Source organism: Thamnophis elegans, chromosome 15 (assembly GCF_009769535.1).
Source record: "Thamnophis elegans isolate rThaEle1 chromosome 15, rThaEle1.pri, whole genome shotgun sequence".
Lineage (NCBI taxonomy): Eukaryota > Metazoa > Chordata > Lepidosauria > Squamata > Colubridae > Thamnophis > Thamnophis elegans.
In genome coordinates this window covers 29,586,032-29,611,621 of record NC_045555.1, presented here as the reverse complement: position 1 = coordinate 29,611,621, position 25,590 = coordinate 29,586,032, and the positions used below count along the sequence as shown (strand labels likewise).

General features: G+C 39.8%; 1 protein-coding gene and 1 long non-coding RNA gene across 2 annotated transcripts in view; one reads left to right on the top strand and one right to left on the bottom strand.

Moving 5' to 3' along the window:
- Positions 1-2,301, top strand: LOC116518266. The gene is made up of 3 exons (XR_004256536.1): positions 1-506; positions 1,041-1,160; positions 1,755-2,301. It is a non-coding gene; the product is annotated as an uncharacterized LOC116518266 (long non-coding RNA).
- A 15-nt stretch (positions 2,302-2,316) lies between these two features.
- The window catches only part of MYOZ1 (myozenin 1), a 28,748-nt gene continuing 5,474 nt past the window's right edge, over positions 2,317-25,590 (bottom strand). Inside the window, exons 3-5 of the mRNA XM_032231550.1 lie at positions 15,452-15,686; positions 8,329-8,497; positions 2,317-2,548 (exon numbers count right to left, since the gene is read on the bottom strand). Of these exons, the coding sequence (XP_032087441.1) occupies positions 2,317-2,548; positions 8,329-8,497; positions 15,452-15,686 (636 nt within the window). The remainder of the gene's footprint in view (positions 2,549-8,328; positions 8,498-15,451; positions 15,687-25,590) is intronic.

The following is a 25,590-nucleotide window of genomic DNA, read 5'->3' as shown; positions in this document are numbered from 1 at the left end:
AAACCCCTACTCTAGCAGGACATTGTTAAAGTGAGTTTCTATCTTTTGACCCCATCACATGACTACATGGCCATGCCCACCCAGTCAAATGACCTACCACCACCACCACGCCAGGCCCACAGAACTGGTAGGGAAAAAAATAGATTTCACCACTGGGAGGAGGCAATATGCATGGGAGGGAGGTGGGATCTATTATTAGTTCTTCAACCACCTCCAGCATGATACTCCCCCTTGGAACCCCAAGCCATCTAGCAGACCCAGGTCTTCACACCCTTGTTGATAGTCCAGAGGGTGGGAGCCAATCTCATCTCAGTGGGGTAAAATGTTCCAAAGAGCGGGGGCCACAACAGAGAAGGCTCTTCCCCTGGACCCCCACCAGCTAGAATTTCTTGACTGATGGGATCTGCAACATTTGTCTCCTTTGCAGGCACAGGTGGTATGAGCCTATCCCATTGGAGTGAGATGATTCCTCGTGTAACCTGGACCATGCCTTGAGGTCTTTATAGGTAATAAACAACACTTTGAATTGCAGCTGGAAGCAAATGAGCAATGGGTTCTAAACAAAGAGCCAAGAAGCAGGCACAGTGAAAGCACCTACTGGGCTTTTTAAAAAGGAACATTTAAAAAAGCTATTCTTCTTGGATTTTGTCTTCTTCAGATGGAGTGAAATTATTTCCCCAAACCAATCCTTGGAATGCCACAGAACTTTACCAGCTAGTTGATTTTCCAAAGGCACAGACCCAAGAAACAGTTAAATTAGAAGCTACCATTCACGTATTTTCCTTCTAAATTCAGGGGTTTTGCTCCCAAGATGAAGTGGGAAAGATTTACTCCTACAAAAGGATCATACGTTTGTTTTTTTGCATATAGGAGCCAAGAGGAAGCTACTCGCCTGGAACCAAGATATCACACTAATCATTATTGGAAGAAAGGTGCACAGGACACCAACTTTAGCCATAATTAGATAGTTGCTTTATTATATCTTGACACAAAGTTGGGAAGAAATCGTACCAATCTAAATCTTTCTGTGTCCTTAATAGGTTTGTGCTGCATTGATATCCACAATGAACAACATTTCAAGGACTGTGATTGATAGATTTGTCACTAGAAATTCTAGCCCTGCCCAGTGTCATCTACCACAGCGAAGGCCTCTCCAATTGGTATGGACAATTGTCTGGTTATTCTATGCATTCAGGACTTTTTGATTGTTTTTCTTGCCCATTCTTTCCCAAATGATTGTATTTTTTAAAATGTCACTTAACTACAATTTTACAGGCTAGCCATCATCTAAGAGCAAAAAATGAGATATTTTGGAATGTTTAGGCTGCCATGTAATAATCATCCAGATTTGTGCACTGAACTGCAGCTGCTGATTAGTATCATAAATCAATACATCCAGTATAGGTACTATATAGGAAATCTTCAGAGAAGGGGTTTACGGGGCCAATCCCAGACACTGTTCCTGAACTAATCAATACACATTTCATATCCAATGCTAAAAAAATACATTACAAAATTAAACACAGGACAAGATTCATCCAGCATATTATAGTGGAGTCAGTTATGATGAACTCTTTAATTTGCAGCAAGCCTAACTTGTCACATTGGATTGTTAACATGTGATTATCATTCATTTTAACAAGTTTATTTTCCGCCTTTGTGAGATTTTTTTATCCCACCTTTGTTATTCTGTAAGTAACTTAAGGCAGCAAACTTAATACACTATTCCTTCCTCTTCCCTACTTTCCCCACAGGTGAGGTGGGTAAGAGAGAGGGGCAAAGTCTGAGCCAAAGTCACCCAGGCAGTTTTCATGCCTAAAGCGGGACTAGAACTCACTGCCTCCTAGGGCAGCACCTTAATCACAGCACCAATCTGGCTCTCGGTTTCTTAATCAGGTTTCTGATTCCTGCTGTTTCCTGAATGAAAATCAGTCAAGGGAAGATCATCTCATAGACAGAACCCACAGAACCAAGGAAGAAATATCACATTGTTTTCTATCTTTGTAGATGCTTTATTCATTTTGCCAAATGACAAAACAATGGAACAAAGTTGGGACAGAGCAGACCGGAAGAATTAAGTATCACAGGGTTTGTATTTATGCTTTGGAGTGCAAATAAAAAGACTGACTCTTTCTTTCTCTCTCTCCCTCACTATTTTAGTGCTTTGTTTTCTTCAAACTCCAATATGGATCAATACCACAGCAAAGATGCATTAGATTGTGGTTGTCCTTACGGCAAAGTTGAGAAATGTCTGCATGTTCAGCTCCTTAATATAGACATGCAAGTGAACAGATTAATGACAGGAAAGGGGGATTTCTATAATTCTTCAGTTTCACCTGCTGGTGGTACATTCACCTCGATGTTGTATTCAGTTGGTTCTCCCGACCCCAGCCAGGGTACTGGGGTCCTGTTAAAGGAGGGTCGATTGGAGACTTCTTGATTATACACAATTAGAGGCTCAGGTAGCAAAGGGCCAACTTCAAATTCAGGCATTTGGAAGGTCATCAATTTGATTGCCTTCTCATATCCCCCATACGGCATTGCAGTTCTAGGGAAAAGTAGAATCAACCATCAGGGTTTATAGCTGTTAGAGTCTTTCCCCCCCAACTCAGTAGATCAACAGATTTTAGCTGTACGTGTTCCTTTGACAAACCCAGTCGATCCAGTCCTGTATTAATAACTATTCCTAGTTCTATTTCTAAGCAACCAGGTCCATTTGTCCCTCACAAAAAAAGAGTACATTTCAGAAAATCTAAATAAATAAATGGACAGACAAAACGCTCCGTCATAAAGGTAGCATGGAAATGTGTAGAAATAAATTAGGATAATAATCAGGTGTATATAACATATGTCATTTACATTGTAGATTGTATAAGGCACATTAAATTCTAAGAAAATTATTTAAAAGGAAGATGTGGTTGATTCAAAATCATTATCAGCTATCCAGTGATGCTGGTCCAATGTTAAAAACAGTTGGTCAATAAAAATAAGCATCAATTTGTAGCGTGGCAATTTTAGTTTTGAATATCAGTAATGTTTTCAAGCTCTCACTTTGTGTAGAATCATGCTGGTGCCCATTAAAAAAAGATTTTTATTACATATGTAGTTAATAAATAAAAATATTATCAAGGCTGCAGTAGAGTATGTCCTTTAAATTATACTGGTTGATTGCACATCAGCCAAATGTTTATATTTGATTTGGCATTTTTATCCATCCATTAAGTCCTTTCCAAAGACATGGGATAGGTAGATATTCTAATATTATTATGGTTCCTCCAGTGACGTGCAGTGAGCTTTATGGCTGGTGAGGCAGCAATTTTTTTAGACTTGTGGACTTCAACTCCCAGAATTCCACAGCCAGGCATGCTCAGTTCCGATTTAAAGTGACAGCATTTTTCCCCCTTGAAAAATAAGTTTTCCCATGCTTTTTCTTCTCCCTCCCCCTCCTTCCTCCCTCTCTCCCTCCCTCCCCCCTCTCTCAAATAAACACACGCACACAGAGAAGTTGGATCCCTTTCTCACTCACTCACTCTCAAACAAACACAAACACAGAAGTTGGATTGGATATATTTTCCAAAGGCTTGAAAGCAGCTCCTCTGCCATACCCTCCCTTCCCCTGCTGCCTTCCGATCCGAGCCTTTGATTGCAGGTGAATCATGTTGCCTTTTCAAACTTGTAATCAGTGAAGCTGGGCTTATATACTTTTATCCAGCTGTGTGTGTGTGTGTGTGTGTGTTTGAAAAGGCAACGTGGTTCTGCATGCAATCAAACTTTTTGAATTCCTCCCCCCTCCCCACACACGCACCTTTTTCAGCTGTTTCAGAGAGGATTTCAACTCTGCTTTTGCCTGCTCTCATAAAAGGCCAGAGCTCTGAGTCAGACTGAGCTAGTTGCTCCCAGAGAACTCTAAAAAGCCTCTAAAAATGCCCTCTACAGGAGGCGAGAGAACACGTGCCTCCTTTGCATACAAAATTTTTCGCTTTTTAACCCTTGCTTAACTCTTAAAAGGTGAAAAATTGCTTATGCACAGGAGGCCCATAGTTCTCTCGCCTCCTCCTATAGTTAACACTAAGCAGACTCCAAGTCACTGTGACTTGGAATCTGGCAGCAACTACCTTGGCTTTAATTATTTTTTAAAAATTCTTTAAAATTCTTTCCTTTTCCTCATGACTGGTGAGGCCACGCTTCCCCTGCCTCTAGTGACTGCATGTCCCTGGGTTCCTCATACAGCCAGATGTTTGGATTGGATTGCATTTCTGTCCACCTATCAAGGCCTTCTCAAGGAGCTGGGATGGGGAGGGGATATTGTTGGTTGATGATGCTAAAGGTACTGGTGCTGGATGTAAGTTATCTAAATAGAACTGTCTTTTGCAGTTGACTGAGTGGCATTTTTGATGCACTTTGACTTGGTTTTATTGCCAAACTAGGTAACATCATCTGTATCAGAAGGGAATGAGTATATGTGACACTGCCCTGGTGGTGTAGTGGTTAGAATGCAGTATTGCAGCAAACTGGCATTCGATCCTGATGGAGCTCAAGGTTGATTCAGCCTTCTGAGGTTAGTAAAAGGAGGACCCAAATTGTTAGGGGCAATATGCTGACATTGTAAACTGGTCAGAGAATGCCGTAAAGGACTATGGATGGGGAAATATATAATTCTATGTGCTATTGCTATTGCTTTTATTTTGTATACTAGTGGCTTTCCCTGTCAGTGTTGGTGGAAGTAGTCTTGGCAGTTGTCTATTGGCTTATTTGTCTGAGTTTGTAGTTGTTTCACTTTATTTTATTTCATTTCATTTTATAAAATTTGATGTTAGTGTTGATCTCTCATTTTATAAAATTTGGTGTTGATTTCTGCTCATCTGGGCGTTGATTGCTGGTGACGAGATGTTTTAGGCCTTTTTGGCTTTTGATTATTTCTTTTGAATGCTTTGTAGATGTTATTTATATCTATGTGTCTATTGATGGTTGATATGTCTAAACTACCGTAAGTTTCAAAGAATTGAAAATGTCAATGCTGAAGTGGTGCTCCAGATGTTTTAGGATTGTATCCAAGCAGCCTATTATTATTTGTAATACCTTTGCTTTCTTTTGCCATAGCCATTCTATTTTTGTTAGCTGGTCTTTGTATTTTGTTATCTTCTCCAGTTCTTTCTCTTCTCTTTTGTTGTCATTATCCACTCTCCATACTTTTTTGTCTTCCTTATCAACAATTATTTAATCTGGGGTGTTATGTGATAGGTGCCTTTTGATTATTATTACTGAAGTAAAGAATACACAGTGATAAAAAACTAAGCAAGATTGTATTAATAACTCACTCTTTACAAGAATTCAGGGAGGACAACTGACAACATTCCCGTATATGTTATTATCCTAATGCTTTTTTTCCTAGACCACTAAAACTGTGGTCTCCTCTACATTTAAAATATAATTGTAGGATTCTCTTATCAACATAATGTGACCAACAAAATAGTTTCAGAACTACTGTATCTTTAATGAAAACTGTCCTCATTGCAGCTTCTGCCTCTGATTACTTCCTAACTGAAGAGGTGGGATTTACTTACCTTCCCTACTGGTTTGCAAATGTGAGCACGCTGCCTTCTGTGCATGCTCAATACTTGCACATTACGTTGGGGGGGATGGGGTGGGGCAGAGCCTCCTGCAGCTGCCGCTACCGGTTTGCTCAAATCCGAGAGAACCAGCTGAATACCACCTCTACCTAACTGATTTAGAATAGCTTTGGTGATGATTGACACACAAGTACATCTTAATTAGAAACTAAATTAGAAGAAGGCAGGCCATAAAGCTCTCAATATAAAACAAGATTTCAACAGTTATGAGGCAATGTATTTTTCATGTTTCACTATGCTGAATTAGAAAAATAATAATTTATTTCATTTATAGATTGCCCGATTCCTGACATTTGAAATAACAAGGCAAATTCTGATTAAATGTTAAGGCACCTTCCTTGATGGGAGTTATACAGGGAGTCCTATTGGGTTGAATAGGATCTTGTTCAGGGAAATTGGGCCTAGTAACCTTGTATTAGGTGCAATAAATTTTGTTTTCTGATAACTGAAGAAAAGCAGTTCTTTATAATGATTTTATGTAAGCAATCCAGATTTTTCTATGTTGTTCTATCACTAGTATCCGAAACATACTTTATGCCCTCACATATTCTCGCATGTTTCCCATGTTTCCCAAGTATCCTCCATTGTTCTTCTGGTTGATTCTTTATATCTTTTCCATATATTTCTTATCAAAGTTATAGAATCTGCAGAAGATCTCGTAGTTCAGATCTATTATATGTAGTTATTCTAACTATTATACTTAGTTCTATTAGTTCTAATAGATCTATTATACTTAGTTGTAGTTATTCTAATAACTCTAGTAATTAACAGCCACTGCCCACTTCCAGAGAGAATGAGTTGGAATTAGAATAAAGTTTTGTTCTTCCTGGCCAATTGTTAATTCCATGTGCTAGAACAGGGATGTCAAACTGGCAGCCTGTGGGCCAGATGTATCACATGCGGGCCATGCCCACTCCAGCTCCGTGAATTGGAAAAATGTCATGAAACATCACGTGACGGCAACATGATGTAGCAAGTTTGACACCTGTGTGCTAGAAGATGAGGACTCTAGGAATGGATATGATAGTCTATCCCTTGTGTGCTAAGAATTTGAAATACATTCCATGTTGAATTCTTACTCTCCCACAACAACATGTGGGAACAGGACAGACCTATACGGGGACAAAGAGGGTGTTCTAGGAAGGAATGAGGGAAGGCTGGCATGTATTTTCAGGTTGGTTGGAAGCTTAAGAAAAGGCCATATGTTTGATCTATGCTATTACAGGGAACGGTCCAAGTGTAAAGCTGACATCCAGCTTCTTAGTCTTTGTGTGAAGATGAGAAAACTGATAGAAAACCAGGCATCATTTGCAGCAGCAGTGATGGGATCCTTTCTAATGATGCAGGTCAGCGTAGGAGCCTTTGTTGTGATTCACTAACCTAACTTAACCTTTAAGGAAATCCAAACAGCATTAATTCCCCAAAGAAAATGGGAATAGTGTTGCAGTCTCAGGTAAGGGCTGCTCTTTACCCTCAAGTGCATGATAAATCTATTTGAGGTCAATGGGGAAATGCTCAAGTCAAAGGGAAGTACAGTTCCCATTGGGCACAGAAGATAGTAAATTTGCTTGGATTCCCATGATATTTATCAGACAAGGAGACAGATATTTGGCTTTGGAAGAGTAGCACTGGCTGCAGCTGCTTCAGCAATACTTCTACCAAGTATCTGGGAACAGGGCTAGTCCTGAAGCTGCTGGTTTACCACCTCACTCTAACTGGATTGCCATTTCGTTCTGATGCTAAAGCAAAGCACTGATAACTTGATTAACAGAAAAGGAACACTCACCGTGGCCAACTCACTGTGGGACAATTCAACAAATACAAAAGTTAAGTTAGTGAGTTGGCCATGGAGAGTTGGCTGCAATGAATGGGCTATGGTGTGTTGTCCTAGATCAGTGGTTCTCAACCTTCCCAATGCTGTGACCCTTTAGTACAGTTCCTCATGTTGTGATGACCCCCAACCATAAAATTGGTGTCTCAGTTCCTAAGACCATCAAAAATATGTGTTTTCCGATGATCTTAGGCGACCCCGGTGAATGGGTTGTTTGAACCCCAAAGGGGTCCCGACCCACAGGTTGAAAACCACTATCCTAAAGGGTAAGTAGCCATTGCTTAACTATTGATGTCCAGATGCAGGCTCTCCTCTTATAGTACTTGGAGGTTCTGCTATCAAACTTAACATGGGGCAGGGCAGGTAGTCTCTTTTGTACAGACACTTAAATACCATATTCAGGAAACTGCTTCTTAGCAGAAAACCAGTGAACCAGCTGCTTGATTAATTTCTTTCCTGCAGATTCAAATGAACTGGATTCACATAATTGTCTGCTGCAAGACACAGCAACCAAAGCCTGTTGTGCATCTGTTTTCCAAGATTTAAATTCTCGACATTTTTCTACGGCCCTTCTGAGTCAACATAACTACAAGACCATAGAGCGCAGCTTGGTTATGAACATGTTATGGATACAAGTTCCATTCCTGGCTCATGAAAGATTGTCTTTTTTTCTGCAAATAATAACATGGCATGAGAGAGAATGTGTTCCATGGGGACTGTCTTTCGCACCTCATAATCTGTTAGAAAGAAAGCACTCCTGATCAATAAGCTGAAATGCCAGGACAATAAGCATATCAGGTATCTCATCAACCCTCATATTTCTTATCTACTGCCAATCCCTCCATTCTTGTAAGCATTTCCCCTTACCTATTGAAAGATTTATAAAGGCAGAGGTCAGCTTTGGTGCCATTAGACAAGGGATCAATGCTGAATTCACTTTTCTCTTGTGGGGTGATGCCTAGGGCTCTTTCCCATGGAGAAATGTAGGTCTTAGGAAGGGAAACCTTTCCTTTCCCACTCCCACTTTTATTTTCACCTATAATATAAAGGAAAAGAAGAAAACTTAAGTCAAGAGAAAACATACAAAGCAACATCCTAAACTGAGCAATGGATACAGATAGTCCTCGACTTATGACCACAATTAAACCCAATATTTCCATTGCTAAATGAGGCAGTTGTTAAATGAGTTGCACACCATTTTACAACCTTTTTTCACAGTTGTTAAATGAACTACTGCAGTTGTTAAGTGAATCATGTCATTGTTAAGCAAATGTGGCTTCTGCTGTTGACTTTGTCAGAAGCCGATTAGAAAGGTTACTGTTAGATTGGGTAAAGGAAAGACACACTGAGGCTTAGGCAACAACAGCTCTTTATTGTAACAGAACAACTATGTACAATCCAGCGAAGGTTCAGTCTGACAGCAGCCCTTTTATAGGGAGCTGTCAGACCCTTCGACAGTGAGATTGACTCTCTGTTCCCGCCGGAACAGAGGACCTTGGTGGAAACCATTATGACAGTTGCTAATATCTAACAGTTACAAATGGTAATCATATGACCCTGGGATAGTGCAACTGTCATAAGTACATGCCAGTTAGCAAGTGCCTGAATTTTGATTACGTGACTGTGGGGATGCTACTACTGTTGTAAGTCGGAAAAACAGTCATAAGTCGCTTTTTTCAGTGCACTGTAACTTCAAATTGTCTAAAATGAATAGTTTTACATTGAGAACTACCTGTACTATGCAGAATCAAGTGAATGATGGAAGTAAAGGTTCTTTCAAGCATATACTTAACCAAAGCAACTCAATGTCTGTGCTCAGGATATGCTGTTCAACAAATTATCCATTTTTATGAACTCTTATCTTTTCCTCCCTCCGCATATCGCTCTTCTCTTCTGTAATAAGCAATACAGGTAGTCCAAAATTTATGTTGTTAAGGAAGATATTTGTTAAGTGAGTTTTGCTCCATTTTACAACCTTTCTTGCCACAACTCGTGGCAAGTTGTTAAATTAGTAACCCAGTTGTTAATTGAATCACATTCCCCGTTGATTTGCTTATCAGAAGGTCGCAAAAGGAGACTGCATGACTCCAGGACACTGCCACCGTCATAAATGTGAGTCAGTTGTCAAGCATCTGTATTTTGATCATGTGACCATGGAGATGCTGCAAAATATGTAAGTGTGAAAAACGGTCATAAGTCACTTTTTCGGTGCCATTATAATTTTGAACAGTTATTAAATGAACTGTTGTATGTCAAGGATTACCTGTATTATACTAAATACAGTCAAGGAGCAAGAAATACTAAGAGAAAGAAGCTAAAGGTGTGAGGAAAAAAAGGAAATCTAACTAAATCTAGTTTATACCAACAAAAGTTACTATCCTCCCTACATTTTTCTATCCATGCAATCCATCCTTGATTCACCACTTCCAAATACTAATGTTTTTCAAATTTCTTACCTCTTTTGGAAGTCCCCCCCCCTACCCTGTGGAACATTCTACCCCCAGAAATGAGACAGGGCCCCCACTCACCTGGCCTTTCGGAAAGGTGTGGAAACATGGCTCTGCTCTCACCGAGGAGCTTGCAAATGTGTGATTAGTGCCTTGAAAACCCCTCCCCTTCCTTTTAATTAACTCTTAACATTGATTTTTAAACACTTGCTCTTTTTAATATTTTATATATTGTTTTTATGTTTTTATATCTTATTCATATACAGCCCAGAGTCCCTGTTGTGAGGGAGATGGGTGGTTTCAAAATTTGGTGAATAAATAAATTTAGATCAATTCAATCACAATTCCCTTGAATCTCTCCTTCCTTTCACTCTTCCTTCGTACATTTGTTCTACAATTTGATCCCTATTTGTTTTCCCTTTATAATAAAACCACTTTAATGGACTTGCTCTCCTTTGTGTTCAAGCCGCATTCATCACCCATTCATTATTTACACTTTTTTTTCATTATACCACCTACATTTTCCCCACTCATATTTTTATGTATCTCTAACCTGCAAAGGTCTCACTCCTTGATAACAGATAGGGCTCTTATATAAAGCTATTTTCATTTCTAGCAATAAAGGTAGCTGTTCTGTAGGGAGAACGAGGCAGACGGGAACTGAGGCAAGGCAGGTTGAAGCTAACACAACCTTTTATTACAGTAACATACAGCTCAATGTAAGGCAAACCTCGAACCGGCAAACAGCAAAACATTTGACAGCTGACAGCCCTTTTATACTAGAGCTGTCAGACGCTTAACCAATAGAATAGCTGGATTCTTCCGCCAGCTGGCTGCTTGCGTCTTAGCCAATCAGGAGCTAGCAGTGCAAGTCAATGGTGTCGTAGCCTCAAGGACTTAACAGTAGCTAGTTCATTGTCCAATGCGGAGGACAATGAACTACCTACCTTTGCATTAATATTTGCACATCCTAACACTTTTCCACTTACTTTTAACTATTTAGTAAACATTCTACAAAGTACATAAATACGCCTACTCACTGTAATTTGTTTACTACCTTGTCTTTGGTATGTTTTTATAGTTTTGATAGTATAAAAGTTAATATGATTTGCTGTTGCTATGCTCTGAGAATGTCTTTTCTTTCATGCTTTCATTGTCTGTTAGCAGGCCTTTTTGCTAGGCCGTAACTGGCAGCAAAATCTTCTATAGGAAATGGTTTAAACAGGTAGCTAGATAGGACTTGCAAAGTCTGCACATCTAGCCGCACAGGACGGATGTAGCCGACCACAAATTGTTCTTGATACCTATAGAATTTGCTTGTTTTGTACTTGCTTGGAAAACAGCTAAACTAGGGCACACACGTGAAACTTAGGAAGCGCGCAGTTATCAATTCTATTATTGGTCCAGATGCATAATTTGTAACCAATGACATTTGCAATGTTTGAAAACCTAATTTGCGTATGAAAGTTTATATATTCAGCTTTGCTACATAATAAAGTTGTCATTCACCCAGAGAGATCGTGCCCTCAAGTTCTTTCTAGGATTAGCTTCGTGGGTGACCCCACGTGATATTGTTGTGCCCAGGTGCTGCCCTGGAGAAGCCGTTTCCTCCAGGGACAGACTGAGGCACTAACAAGTGGTGACCCCCGACGTGATTTTTTCCGCCGGACCGACGCAGTCTCGCCGCTGCGTGCCTGAGACCCCATCGCTTACCCGCGCACTCGTCGTCGTTCGTGGAAACGACTGATCTTTCGTAAGTATGGGGGCGGATCTGTCCAAGGAGCAGGGAACTCAGAACTTGGCCAGATTCTCAGAGCTTCTAAAAGTCAATTAACAAAGAAATTTGTCTTTCCTACCAAATCTGAATTACGCCAACTGTTAATACACATTTGGCAAAACTGTCCCTCCTATCCTCACCATGGCTCCCTTAAACCTGGACCATGGGTGAAAATAGGCACATATCTCCATCAGGAACCTCGTGCTCCTACTCCGATGCTCCTGACTTGGAAGGTCATACTTGCTGCTCTTAGACTCCATTATTCTGACCCTTCTCCTGATTTTCCCATAGAACCCCCTGATCTTACTCCCCCACCTCCTTATTTAGATCGCCCTTCAAGTTTTGTTCCGTCTGTCTCCTCTCCCTCTGTTTCCCCCCCTCCCTCTCCTTCTGTTTCTGACATTTCGCTCACATCACCTCCCCCTCCTTCTTCTGATCCTGCCGGCGTTTATTTTGCATCCTCTCTCGCTCTCCCTACTATGGCTGGCAGTACTGTGGCCCGTGGCTTGGCTTCTGCCCGAGCCGATCCTTCTCTTACCCCAGACTTCTTTGTGTGAGTCTTATCTCTCTTCTTCTGTTGATTCACAACTTTTGTCTCTGTTTCTCACTTTACAAGGTCTTGTCTCCTCTCGCTGTTATTTTTTCCATGTCTCCCATATCTGAAGTCAGCCCTTCCCTGGGCCTCTCCAGGAGGGCAATGATGTTGCTGACGCTGCGGCATCAGCCCCCCCCCCATGTCAATGTTTGTTCTGCTATCACACCTTGGGATAGCCACTCTTACTTTCACCAGAATAAAAAAGCGCTCATAAAACCATTTGGCATTACTGCAAATGAGGCATCAGCAATTATTCAACTATGCCCCACCTGTAGCCAGCAGGCAAGCCCTCTCCCTATGGGAGTTAATCCCTGAGGGACAGAGTGTTGCCAAATTTGGCAAATGCATGTTATACATGTTCAGGCTACATTATGGCATCCCCCCAAAGGGGTGAAGCCACCAAACATGTTATTAATCATTCGATTCGGACCTTTGCATCGCTGGGACGCCCAAAAGAGAAATTTGGCATTCCTTATAACAGCCAGGGTCAGGCGTTGGCTGAGCGCGCCAACCAGACATTAAAACATGCCCTGGACAGATATATTGGCAATAGGGGAAAATGCCCCCTGGCCTCCCAGCAGTGCAACACACCGGCAGTCCACCATCCTCGGCAGCGACTCGTCATTTTGCAGCTCCACCTACTGCAGACACCTCCCGTCCACCTGTCTACTATCGCTGCTTGCCTGACTTGACGTGGCGAGGACCTGCTGACCTGCTGACCTGGGAAAGGAACTACGCTGCAATCCAATTAAAAGACAAAGTTCTTTGGATCCCAGGATGGCACGTAAGACCATATTTGCCAAAACCACCTATACAACCACCTACACAAACACAGAAGCAGCCTGACCATGACCAACCAACAGGAACCACAGCTTGAGGCTGTCTCTGTCTCTGACCTGGAACACAGAGCAGAGCACCCTCCACTCCCCCGACCGGCTGTCCTGTCTTTCGCCGCAGATCCCCCTGCTATGTGTTTGGTTGAATGCTACCTGTTGTCATTATTTGAACCAGTCCGGACAAATTGAAACCAGTGTGGAAAAATTACATGATACCGTTCAAACAGTTGGACAAACATACAAAGCCTTGGACTCCTGGTGGGATTGGATGACCTCTTGGTTACCAAATTTTAACTGGTTGGGAAATGTTTCCAAGACCGTTATAACCCTTGTTGCTTTGCTGATACTGTTGTGTTGCTGTATTCAATGTGCACCCTCTTTATTAACTATGTGTAAGAATATACTCTCTAGCTTGGCTCCACAGAAGAATATTCACATTGTCAACCACATGGAGTTACATGAACAGTCAACCCCTTCATGGGGAAAGATCCCTTCCGCATGCCCAGAGATGAAGAGGGAGACGCTGCCTTTTAACAAAAACAGTGTTGGAATTCATTCCGGGTGTGTGTGTGCAGGGCAGTTTCTGCTGTCTGAAACACACATACACAGGGATGCAAAAACATCGCACCAGAAACATCCTTCCAGCCTAAACGGCCAGGACTCATTATGCAGCCTCATGTAACATGAATTATATGAGCCAGCAACTCCCACACATGCCCTTTTTTCCCCTATGCTGTGCTGTAACTGTCTATTCCCCCTTTGCCATGATGTGATTTTTTATTGGTTTATGTGTAGAATGCTGTGATTAGCCCTGGTAGATGAAGAGGAAGAGTCTTTTTGACAAAAAGATAATAAAAAGAAAAGGAGGAGATGTTGCTATGCTCTGAGAATGTCTTTTCTTTCATGCTTTCATTGTCTGTTAGCAGGCCTTTTTGCTAGGCCGTAACTGGCAGCAAAATCTTCTATAGGAAATGGTTTAAACAGGTAGCTAGATAGGACTTGCAAAGTCTGCACATCTAGCCGCACAGGACGGATGTAGCCGACCACAAATTGTTCTTGATACCTATAGAATTTGCTTGTTTTGTACTTGCTTGGAAAACAGCTAAACTAGGGCACACACGTGAAACTTAGGAAGCGCGCAGTTATCAATTCTATTATTGGTCCAGATGCATAATTTGTAACCAATGACATTTGCAATGTTTGAAAACCTAATTTGCGTATGAAAGTTTATATATTCAGCTTTGCTACATAATAAAGTTGTCATTCACCCAGAGAGATCGTGCCCTCAAGTTCTTTCTAGGATTAGCTTCGTGGGTGACCCCACGTGATATTGTTGTGCCCAGGTGCTGCCCTGGAGAAGCCGTTTCCTCCAGGGACGGACTGAGGCACTAACAATTTGCTACAAAAAATTTGGGTTCTCCCTTGTTTACATACAGAAATCCATATTCACGCCTGTCCCCAAGCAACATCCCTTTAATATCATCACAAACCTAAAAACCGATGCAGCAAAAACTTAATTCATATATGATTTATTCAGAGTGCCATTATTATGAATGAATAGAATGAATGAACAAGTTTTTTAGCAATTTTTTAGCTAAGGAGAGATCATAGGAAGCAAGGAGAAATTAAAATAATAAGGATGGGACTAAAAAGGGAAAAGACATTTAAACCATGATTACATAATTATGTTGTAGAATTTCAGATGCTTTCAGCAAACTCACTAGGGCACATATTTTTTGGGGAAATGCAATGATACTCGACAGTTGTTAGGCAACATACAAAAGTACTAGCTGAAAATAGTTCAGTTTTAGAACATGGGTGCTATGAAAAAAAGTGACTGAACTAGTAAAGACTCTGAATTAAGAAAAATTGGGAACTTCATTAAGAAGATAAGGGAAACAACTTTCAGGAAACAAAGAAGGGATTAGATTTGTCCCAATTTTATCTCCAAAAGACTTGAAAATATACAATACGGTTGAGGAAATGTCATTCTATATAATATAACTTCAGGCTTTCAAAAATGCTTTCATATCATGTAGGAATCTCAGTTAAATGTTTCAATCAACAAATCAAATAGCTTTGCTGTTTCATTTGAATAGGGTAATCATGGTTTACCAAAGAACTCCAGAGTTTTTAATTAAACTATATGGATAATAGAACTACCAATGGTGGTAAAAAAAAAAAGAATTATGTCCTTTTCTTCAAAGCCAGTTCAGGCAGTGTCAGCAGAAATTTTCTCAGATATATTCAGATTTAAGAAAGATCTTGAAAAGAACAGGGTTTTCATATTAAGCATTTTTCTTTACTCATCTATTGGATGAAAACAAATACTTACCTTTTCCACCCCCAGCCTCATTTCCATTTCCACCTCCGTCCACTCCTCCCCCTTTGCCGGCAGATCCCTCGCTGTGGCCAGTCCCAGTTCCTCCAGCACCACCTTTGCTCCCAGGCTTTGCAGGAGGAGTGGGAGGATAGTGCAGCTTGCTGGATCCGTATGGTCCTACAGTTACACCACTCATCATTCTCCCACCACTATAGCAATCAGATGGGATAAACCTCTGGAAGTGATCCTGGGTAAGAAGACGGAAGGGAAATGTAAGGAAAGAGGAGGATGAAGTAAAAGAAAGGGGCAAAATTAAATAATTGTCAAAAAACTAATTCCATATTTCTTTTTTATCTGCTAATATTACTGAACCTATTGTGCTTAGATGATGAGAACAACATGTTGATTCATATCCAAATAAATTAGTGACCTCAAGGAACAACAGTGAAAAGTGCTGTCACTGATAATTTTAGTATTTTCAATAGTTCATTTTAATTTTAAAAATTAAATCTTTAGAAAGGGGTATTCTTGAGACACAGCTACAGGTAGGCCAGTATTAAAGGGCAGAATCAAGATTTAAATTACTATATTGCACTATGTCATGGAACTAATTTATGAACTTAGTTTTTTCCAAGTGGAAGTTCCCCTTCTTCCTCTTCATAACTGGCTGCTGCTTGCACATAGGAAGACATGCATTTGATTTCTTCTATGTGCAGCACAGTTTAGGGGAGAAAGTTCTGTAGGCTGTAAACAGGCTTCCAGTATCAGCTATCTGGGCTGCTAAATATAGGTGAGTGGGTGGGTATTTGGGAATACCCAAAGCCTGAGTTATCATACTCTTTTTGCTGCATTTAGCACCAGTCATAAAGCTTTAGAGCAGCCACTGAATATGCCATCCGGGCACAAAGCCTTTAGCAAATGACCTGACAAAGTTCTGGGGAACCTCCCTATAATATACCTATATCAGTGCCCTATTTTAAGGACAACAAGGGAGGCATAAGAATACAAAAGAAGAATATGTAGGTGCATAATATAGTTAGGAAATGCAAAGAGATAAAAAAAGTTAGTTGGGTAGAAGCATGCTAACTACTAAGATAATGAATGTTAATGCTAGATTAAGCCATTTTGTGCTTCAGGTATGACAGGAATTGATCTCACTTTATTCAGGGATATTGGTAAACAAGTTTTTGATAAGCATATGTGCATTCCAAATTAATACAGTATGTTAAATGTGTTCTCAACATTCTGAATAAAAAGAACTGGCAACACTATAAAGAGCATTTGGCTCAAAATGAGTAGAGAAACAAATAAAAGCAATACTGTTGTTGGCATCTAGAAAATGTGAATAGCTTCCAAAAATAAAATGCAGATCTTTCAGAGGATTGAAGTATTGGGGAACTATAATTATTTTGCACATGTTAGAAGATTCTACCAATTGTCCTCTTTTTGAGAAATTCATGACTTGGCTTATTGACAGCTTTTTTTCGTCACAGGACTGAGGAAGAGCATCAGCTCTCCCAATTTAATCATGATCAAAAGGAAACATTTAACTGTGGAAGTGGAAGTTGCAGGAACTCCAAGGGAAACAACCTATAGGAGAAGAACAGGCAGAGTTGGTGTGTGTGTGGAATTAAGCACATCATCAGCATAGACTCGTGCAATCATGGTGCAATTCTGGATTCTACAAGAGACTAAAGGTGAGTCAACTCCAATGCAAATTTCATATTTTTAAAAATGAATTTTAATATTTTAAAAGTAGTGATAACTATTACTGATATTTTCATTAACAAGCTAAATGATCATATGAATATATAGTCTCCTTGACACTTTATTCAAAGAATGCTCCAAGTGGAGGAAGTATTGATTGTGTTACTTCAAAGTTCATCTCTAGTACTGTACAGGGTAGCCCTTGATTTATGATTGCAATTGTGCCCAACATTTCTGTTGTTAAGTGAAACATTTGTTAAATGAGTTGTGCCCCATTATATACAACCTTTCTTGCCACATTTGTTAAGGGAATCACTGCAGTTGTTAAGACAATAACACAGTTGTTAAGTGAATCTGGCTTCCCCATTGATTTGGCTTGTCTGAAGGTCGCAAAAAGGGATCATATCACTCCAGGACACTGCAACAGTCCTAAATATGAATCAATTGTCAAACATCCAAATTTTGAACACATGATCATAGTCATAAGTGGGGAAAATATCATGAATCATTTTTTTCAGTGCCATTGTAACTTCGAGCAGTCACTAAATGAACTGTTATAAGTTGAGGACGACCTGTACATTTGTTTTCATGGTGGATGAGGTCGATGAAATTACAATTATTATCCTTCATTAAATTTATATAGCTGTTCATCTCACTTCCATGACTCTGGATGGCCCACAAAATTAAACAAAATACAAAAACACCCCCCAAATAATAGCAAACATAAAATAGTTTGCATTTAAATAGTTTTTAAAGAAGCTTCCTGTCTTGTTTATATTGTTTTTAATAACATTGGAAGAGATGGACAAGCTGCTTTATAAGACGTGTACATGATGCAAAATTTGGTGGAATATCTAATACCCCACAACAAGGTTTTTCAAACTGCTCCACAGTTCAAGGGGCACCTGGAACATGAGGGGCCTCTGATAGTGAGTCAAGGCAGGTGAAAAAAAATCACTCAAATACAACTTTCCAAATCCTTCCAGTAATTAATATAGGCCAGTGGTTCCCAAACTTTTTTTGGCCGTGGCCCACCTAAGCATGTCTAAAATCCTGATGCCCCCACTGTGACATATAATTCTTACTTTACTCAAAAAGTGAACTGTACTCATGTGAAGGCCATTAACGTGGTTTAAACAAGATTCAAATTGCCCCCATTAAAAATCAAGTTGCTCCCCTGTGGGGCCTGAGCCCCACACTGGGAACCACTGATATAGACCGATAGGTTTTCCAAACAGTGATTAGTAGATGCATTTGGCAAAGCTGTACTCATACTTCTCACATTGATGATGATGGTTATAAATTGTGAGCTAGACAAACCTTCACTCTAGAAAAGATAACCTCAACTGAAAAAGGAGTAATATTTTTTGTCTGATTACTAGACCTATGGTCTCCTCTCAGAAAAAAAAAACACTTCACAAAACTCCTTTTGTGTATGTATTTTTCAGTTTTGATCCATAGCTGCATTGTGGCAACTTAAAACACCCAAGAAATTCATTATTTGCTGTAGTTTGACAGAAAACAACTTCATCACATTTGGTTGATTAGTTATGTGAACAAAGACATTGTTAAGTACATTTTAACTTTAATCGTCTTTAGACGTTTAAGCCTTTGCGGAAAAACTTTAATTTGAAGAGTAGTATTATAATTGTTAACATCAAAACAAACAAATATTAACCAGTCGTGGTTCAGAGTGATTTAGGATCCAAATTATATGCCAGGAGTAGTTTCCTAACTACAGCAAAATGTTCTTTTTATTTATATAGACATATTTAATTCTAGGAATAGCCACAGGAACCCAGAAGCCCAACTGCATGTTTAACCACCATGCCATTAAAATCTGGTACTTTTGTTATGTTTTGATTGAGTTTGAGTTAGTCATTAAATAACCAGGCTGAGAAACACATGTTGTTTCAGACATGTCAGGTTTGTTACTTCTAGTGGCTCCACACAAAAATAACAAAGGTGACCAATTTCCTGCCGTTACAAGGCACTGGATTCCCTTCACTTTCAACATTTCCAATTCGGCAATGGAAGATGATCCTTCTCAAAGAGATGGAGATGGTAAGGAATCCCTGGGTACTGCCACCACCAAGAGAGAGACTGATCTGCTACTCTGACAGGATGGCACGACTGCCTTCCATGATTGAGGCCATCGAGTGTGTTTCTATTTCTACTCCCCTGATTAAGGACTTCCCAAAATGCTTACTCTCTAAGTTATTCACAACAGTCATCCTTCTCAACTACTTCAATGCTTTCTTAGTTATTTTAGTGTATAGGGGAGGTTATTTTACAGTTTTTTTTCCAGATGCATTCCACACACATACAGTATACTGTAATATTGTGCAGGAAATGCTATGAAATTAAGGAAAGTTAAGCCTCTTTTCTTATTTCTGTGTTGCTTCCAAGAAAACTTTGTGAGTGAGACCATGTAATCATCATATATTAAAGAGAATACAAGTGTGACTTCACCTTTTACAACATTTTGTGCCTGTAATACTACTGACTATTTTTCCCTTATATGTTTAAAACATTTTTTCATGCAAACCTATATACATTTACTGAGACAAAAAGCCAATTACCATATGTTTAATGGCCTTTGCCCTTATGTCTGTGAGTACAGAATTGTAATTGAATTTTTCCCCATCATGAATGGAAGAACTACAGCTTTTGAATTGTGATTAAAAAAATAAGTGCTGATAAATGCAACCACCTATATATCTAGAAAACCAGCTAACCTGTCTGGTTAGTAATGAATCTTTGTCAGAAGTTTCTAGGAGTATAGGCATCCAAGTATTTTTATATCACCATTAATGCTATCAGCTCCAGCATCTCCACTGCAGACAGCCCAAAAGGAGGAGACTATGGAATGGAGTAGGTTGTGAGCAATTAGTGTCTCTTTGTCAAATGTTTTGCTGACTCAAAATATATCGTGTCCATAGCATTTCCCTCACTCTGTCAAAGACAGGAAACAAGCCCTTGCCCCCCCCCCCGAGAGAAAATACAGTTTTGTCCTTGAGTCCAGTGCTTCAGGCTTCAAGATACATTATCATTATAATCTATAGGATTTTTTTATAGTTTAGTATCCTTATACAATAATTTCATAATATTGTAGTGAGTAAATTCAAAAAATAAATTTCCAAGAATTGAATGTATGCTTTATATTGACAATCTTTCTCTAGTTGTCAGTGGGTATGACTCCTATACTTCTGGATGGGGTTTCAATTCATGAGATCTAGCAACGCAACTAAAGTTTATAGTTATTCATACATTTCTAGGTACAACAACATTTTTTATTGCAGAGTAGCCTTTCCATTCGGGCGGCATAGAGAGGAAACCACCTCCAACATCAGATACTGAGGGTAGCAGTGGGACTCCATTAGATATTCCTTCCAGAGCTTTTTGGCTATTGCCATTTCTTGCAGGTTGCCATTTTCTGTGTGTCACAAAGCCCACCTGGTTTCCTCAACTGACTTGCTAGCTTCATATGCAGCGGGAAAACAAGAGAGGATGGGATATGAATTAGGAAAATACCTTGCTTTTCCCTCAGGCCTGATATCACTATTCCATTTCATTTATTCTCTTTCATGATCACCTATCATTTCTGGATATTTGCAGACCAGACATATAGTCTTTTTTTTTTTAAGAAACTCATGTTTTTAAAGCAATGGCTTTAACACGAGCATAAGGGCAGCTTCAGGAAGTCATAATTGAGTATAACAAATGGATTTCATGATACTTTTAACTGCCATTTTTACATCTTCATGTTTTCAACATGGCTGTGTTTTTTATTCTTTGAAGTATTATATGAATCTTCATAGAAAAAGGAAAGCCCATAGGAAGAAATAATAAAATCTGGGGTTCTGAGGTAGAAAGGTATGAAATGGTGGGATGAAGGGGGCTTGCTGTGGAGGGTGTGAAGAAGATAAACTTCAAGACATTCATTCAGAACTGAAGAAGCTTGTTGGATGAGAAGCAAAATGTTTTCAACGAAAGTCCAGTTGCTTCTTGAAAAAGCACCTTTGGGACAACCATGACCTGGATGATTGAGAATCTCCGTAGATATAATCTGCAAGAGTAACCCACCAGAATTTTCAGGCAGCTTTGTCTCCCCCCATTCCTTTGTTATGCAGAGGACAATGAGCAGGAGGAGGTCAACAACAGACACACTTGCCTTCCTCCAGAGAAGAATTTCCCCAGAGAATTCTATGGGCAGGAGGATGAAGGCCAAGAGAGGAAGAGCATCGTGCCATGAGAGGAGATGAGCAACTTTCACCTAATGAGAGTAACCAGCCTCAGACCTCATACTTAAAAGAAAGTGCAAAACAAGTGATTCTGGGGGAAAGCAGTAAGGAAAGGGATAATAACCAAAGTCTATAGTTAAGCTATAAAACAATAAATGAGTAAATATACCATAATATTAAGAAGAACAGATAGGGAGAGTGAGAACTGGAAAGCTGAATGAAGAACTAGTGCCTGGGTGGAAAAGATATATACAACTACAGAGGGAGATTCCAGCTTAAAACCAAAATATTTTTTTAAAAAAACAACAAATTTTCAAAAACATTGAGAGGGATAAGTTTAAAGGAGACAAAGCAAGAAACCATAGTCTTCAGCATGTAAGCATATATTTTTTGATTATAATTGCAATGCAGTAAGTCTATGGGAAGAGAGAAGAGAGATCAGGCCTTTGAGCACAGCAATATGGGTGGCCCAAGGCTGGAATCTCTCCCATTCTATTTAATGCCTAACAGGAGACATTGGTTGATGGTTTGGGGTTCAATATCATCAACATTCAGATGATAGCTAGTTCTACCACTCTACCTAAGACTAAATGGGAGAAATGGCGGAATCTAGATTTGAGGCTAATATGATTAGATCCGAATAAGATGGAGTGACTGTGAACTTTCTGTTAATTCGAAACCAACCAATTGTGAGACAATCCCAACATTAGTTCTTGATGGGATTGCACTGCCCAAAGGGCTTTTACCTGGGATTTCTGCTTGACTCACAGCTTCTGCTGGTGCAGCAGGTGGACAGGAGTGCTTTGGCCCAGCTTTGCCTGGTGCACTAGTGCCAGCAGTCCCTAAGACAAGTGGCCCTGGCAACTGTCAATCATCCCTTATCATTCCTGAACAGAGGTGCTGTGAATGGGATTGCCCATGAAGACCACCCAGAAATTTTAGCTGTACACAGGCACAGCTGCCACATACTAACAGGATAATCCCAGGCTTGTCACATACTACACGAGCTCTGTTACTTGCCAGTTTGTTTCTGGGCGCAATTCAAGTGCTAGTAATAACTTATACATTCCTAAATGGCTTAGGACCTAGATATCCAGAAATCCTTTGGTTCCAGATACCTATTTATTTATTTTATTTTTATTTATCTAGTTTGTCAAACATGTACGAGATAACAGATCTACTGTAAGTATAAACATGGACATGAACACAGGAAATGGATACAAATAAATGGCGACATTAGGATAGGGACGGTAGGCACCCTGGTGCGCTTATGCACACCCCCTACAGACCTCTTAGGAAAGGGGTGAGGTCCATACTAGATAGTCTAAGATTAAAGTTTTGGGGGTTAGAGGATGTAACAATAGAGTCAGGTAGTGCATTCTAGGCATTGGTCACCGTTGCTGAAATCGTATTTTCTGCAATCAAGTTTGGAGCTATTTACCTTTACTTTGTATCTATTGTTTGCCTGTGTATTATTGCAGTTGAAGCTGAAGTAGTCATTGACAGGTAGGACATTGTAGAAAACAATTTTGTGTATTACGCTTAGGTCAGACCTTAGTCAGCATAGTTCTAGGTTGTCCAAGCCCAAAATTTCACGCCTGGTGGCATAAGGTATTCTATTGTGGGCAGAGGAGTGGAGTACTCTTCTCATGAAATACCTCTGGACTTGCTCGATTGTATTAATGTCCGATATACAGTATGGATTCCAGGCAGACAAGCTATATTCAAGAATTGGTCAGGCAAAAGTTTTGTATGTCCTAGTTTGCAGTACAATGTTACCAGAGAAGAAGCTTCGCAAAATTAGGTTAACAACTAAGATGAGTACTCCTAGGTCTTTGACTGAGTGAGGGTCGTCTACGAGGTCATATCCGCCCAGCTTGTATTTAGTTTTCTGATTTTTGTTGCCAATGTGTAAGACAGAGCATTTGTTGATTGAAATTTGGAGTTGCCAATTGTTTGACCATTCTGGCACATAGTCAAGGTCGCTTTGTAGGACAGAAATATTGTCGGTGGTGTTAAATAGTTTTACGTCATCAGTGAAGAGGACCAGCTGCTTATAATATCGCAAAGGTCATTTATGTAAAGCAGAAAGAGTGTGGGTCCTAAAACGCTGCCTTGGGGGACACCACTATTAACTGGTGCAGGGTTTGATAGGGTGCTCCCTATTTTGACTATTTGTTGCCTGTTTGACAGGAATGAGCTATTCACTTATGCAGGGATCCAGAAATGCCATAAGAGCTTAGTTTTAACAGTTTGTCGTGTACCACTGAATCAAAAACGTTGTCTATGAAAATTGCATCTATTGCTTTACCCTGGTCAAGTTGTGTAGTCCAAATGTTTTTCAGTGTAGGAATTGCAGATTTCAGGTAGATAGAAGATAGATAGAAGCTGCCTACCCAAGATATGCCAGTAGAGAAAGTATGTTAATAAGAGCCGAGGTGGTGCAATGGTTAGAGTGCAGTACTGCAGGCCACTTCAGCTGACTGCTATCTGCTGTTCAGCGATTCAAATCTCACTGGCTCAAGGTTGACTCAGCCTTCCATCCTTCCGAGGTGGGTGAAATGAGGACCCAGACTGGGGGGGGGGCAATATGCTGACTCTGTAAACCGCTTAGAGAGGGCTGAAAGCCCTATGAAGCGGTATATAAGTCTAACTGCCATTGCTATTGCTATGTTAAGAGTGCCACCACCCCTACCACCCTGCAAGATATGATGGAAGAAGGCTGAGACGTGAACAGTCACTGCTGGAGCTCCCCTCCTATCACAGTGACTTCCCCCCAAATTAAATTCATGGTTACTCTTTAGGAAGTTGTTTAAGACAGGAATTTTTGGGGTGAGTTTTCAAATGAGGACATGTGCACCTGCAACATGCGGGGCATCACTGAGAGTTGTGTGCTCATATTATTACTTTTGAATAGTTCTTTTGTGTTTATTTAAGCTACTGTTTCATTTTGACTAAAGAAAAAGAACTTGGCAAATAGATACTTTTTTTTCCTTTGGAAAGAGAATAATATTAAAGAAATAGTCAAAAAGTATATGGAGTATAAAAAGTATAAATGCCCCCCACCAAAAAAATCCATAAAGAAGTGGGCAGTTGCATAATTGTTGCCTGCTGTCCAGGGTTACTTTCTATGAGATGGGCAGCTATATAAATGTGATAAATAAATAATAACAAGTCATCAGGAAAAGTACTTCTTTCTCCCCCAAGATTTGGATTGCCCCATCATGCCTTGAAAATCTGGCCTAGGGTCATGGTTTTGATGTCAATTTATGTTCTGTGTTATGTGCGGAAAAGGATTTTGTCCTATAAGCAACTATTGTACTTCTCTGATTTTGTGATGTTTCTTGCATTCATTCATTTGAAAGTTGTCCAGAATAATTCAGCAATCAGACAGTCCAAAAATACATATTTTATGAATAAAGATAAAAAGTTAATAAATTACACATATTTCAAAATGTTTTTTGCTCTCCATTAAAATTGAGCATAAATATGATTTTGATCTACCAAAAGATGGTTGTGCAGTACTTCCTAAGACCTGAACTATAAAAAAAACCTGGAAAGCAGCAGAGTTAAGAGTTTTTATATATTTTGCAATCTTGGAATGATTCACATTGGTAAGTTCAGAATTAACATAATAGTAGAATAACAGAGTTGGAAGGGACCTTGGAGGTCTTTTATAATCCAAACGCATGCTCAAGCAGGAGAGCCTATACTATTTGAGACAAATGGCTGTCCAGTCTCTTTTTAAAAGCTTTCAGTAACGGAACCCCCACAACTTCTGAAGGTGAGCCATTCCACTGGTTTATTGTTCTTGCTGTCAAGAAATTTCTCCTTAGTTCTAGGTTGCTTTTCTCCTTGGTTAGTTTCCATCCATTGATTCTTGCCTTGCCTTCTGGTGCTTTGAAAAATAGGTTGACCTTGCCTCTTCTTTGTAGCAGCCACTTAAATATTGGAACACTGCAATCATGTCACCATAGTCCTTCTTTACATTAGGCTACACAATTCCTGCAACCGTTCTTGCTTAGGTTGGACATTCTTGTTTTGTAGATTGGTTAAAGTTGCCTCCAGACCCTTTGCCTTTTCGTCCAGTAATTCATTTAGTCTACTTTTGGTACATGTGTAATTTGGGTCCTCCCTGAGCATAAGCACATACGTGGAACATATTGTGAGGCCTACGCTTGTTACTAGGTAGTACAAGTA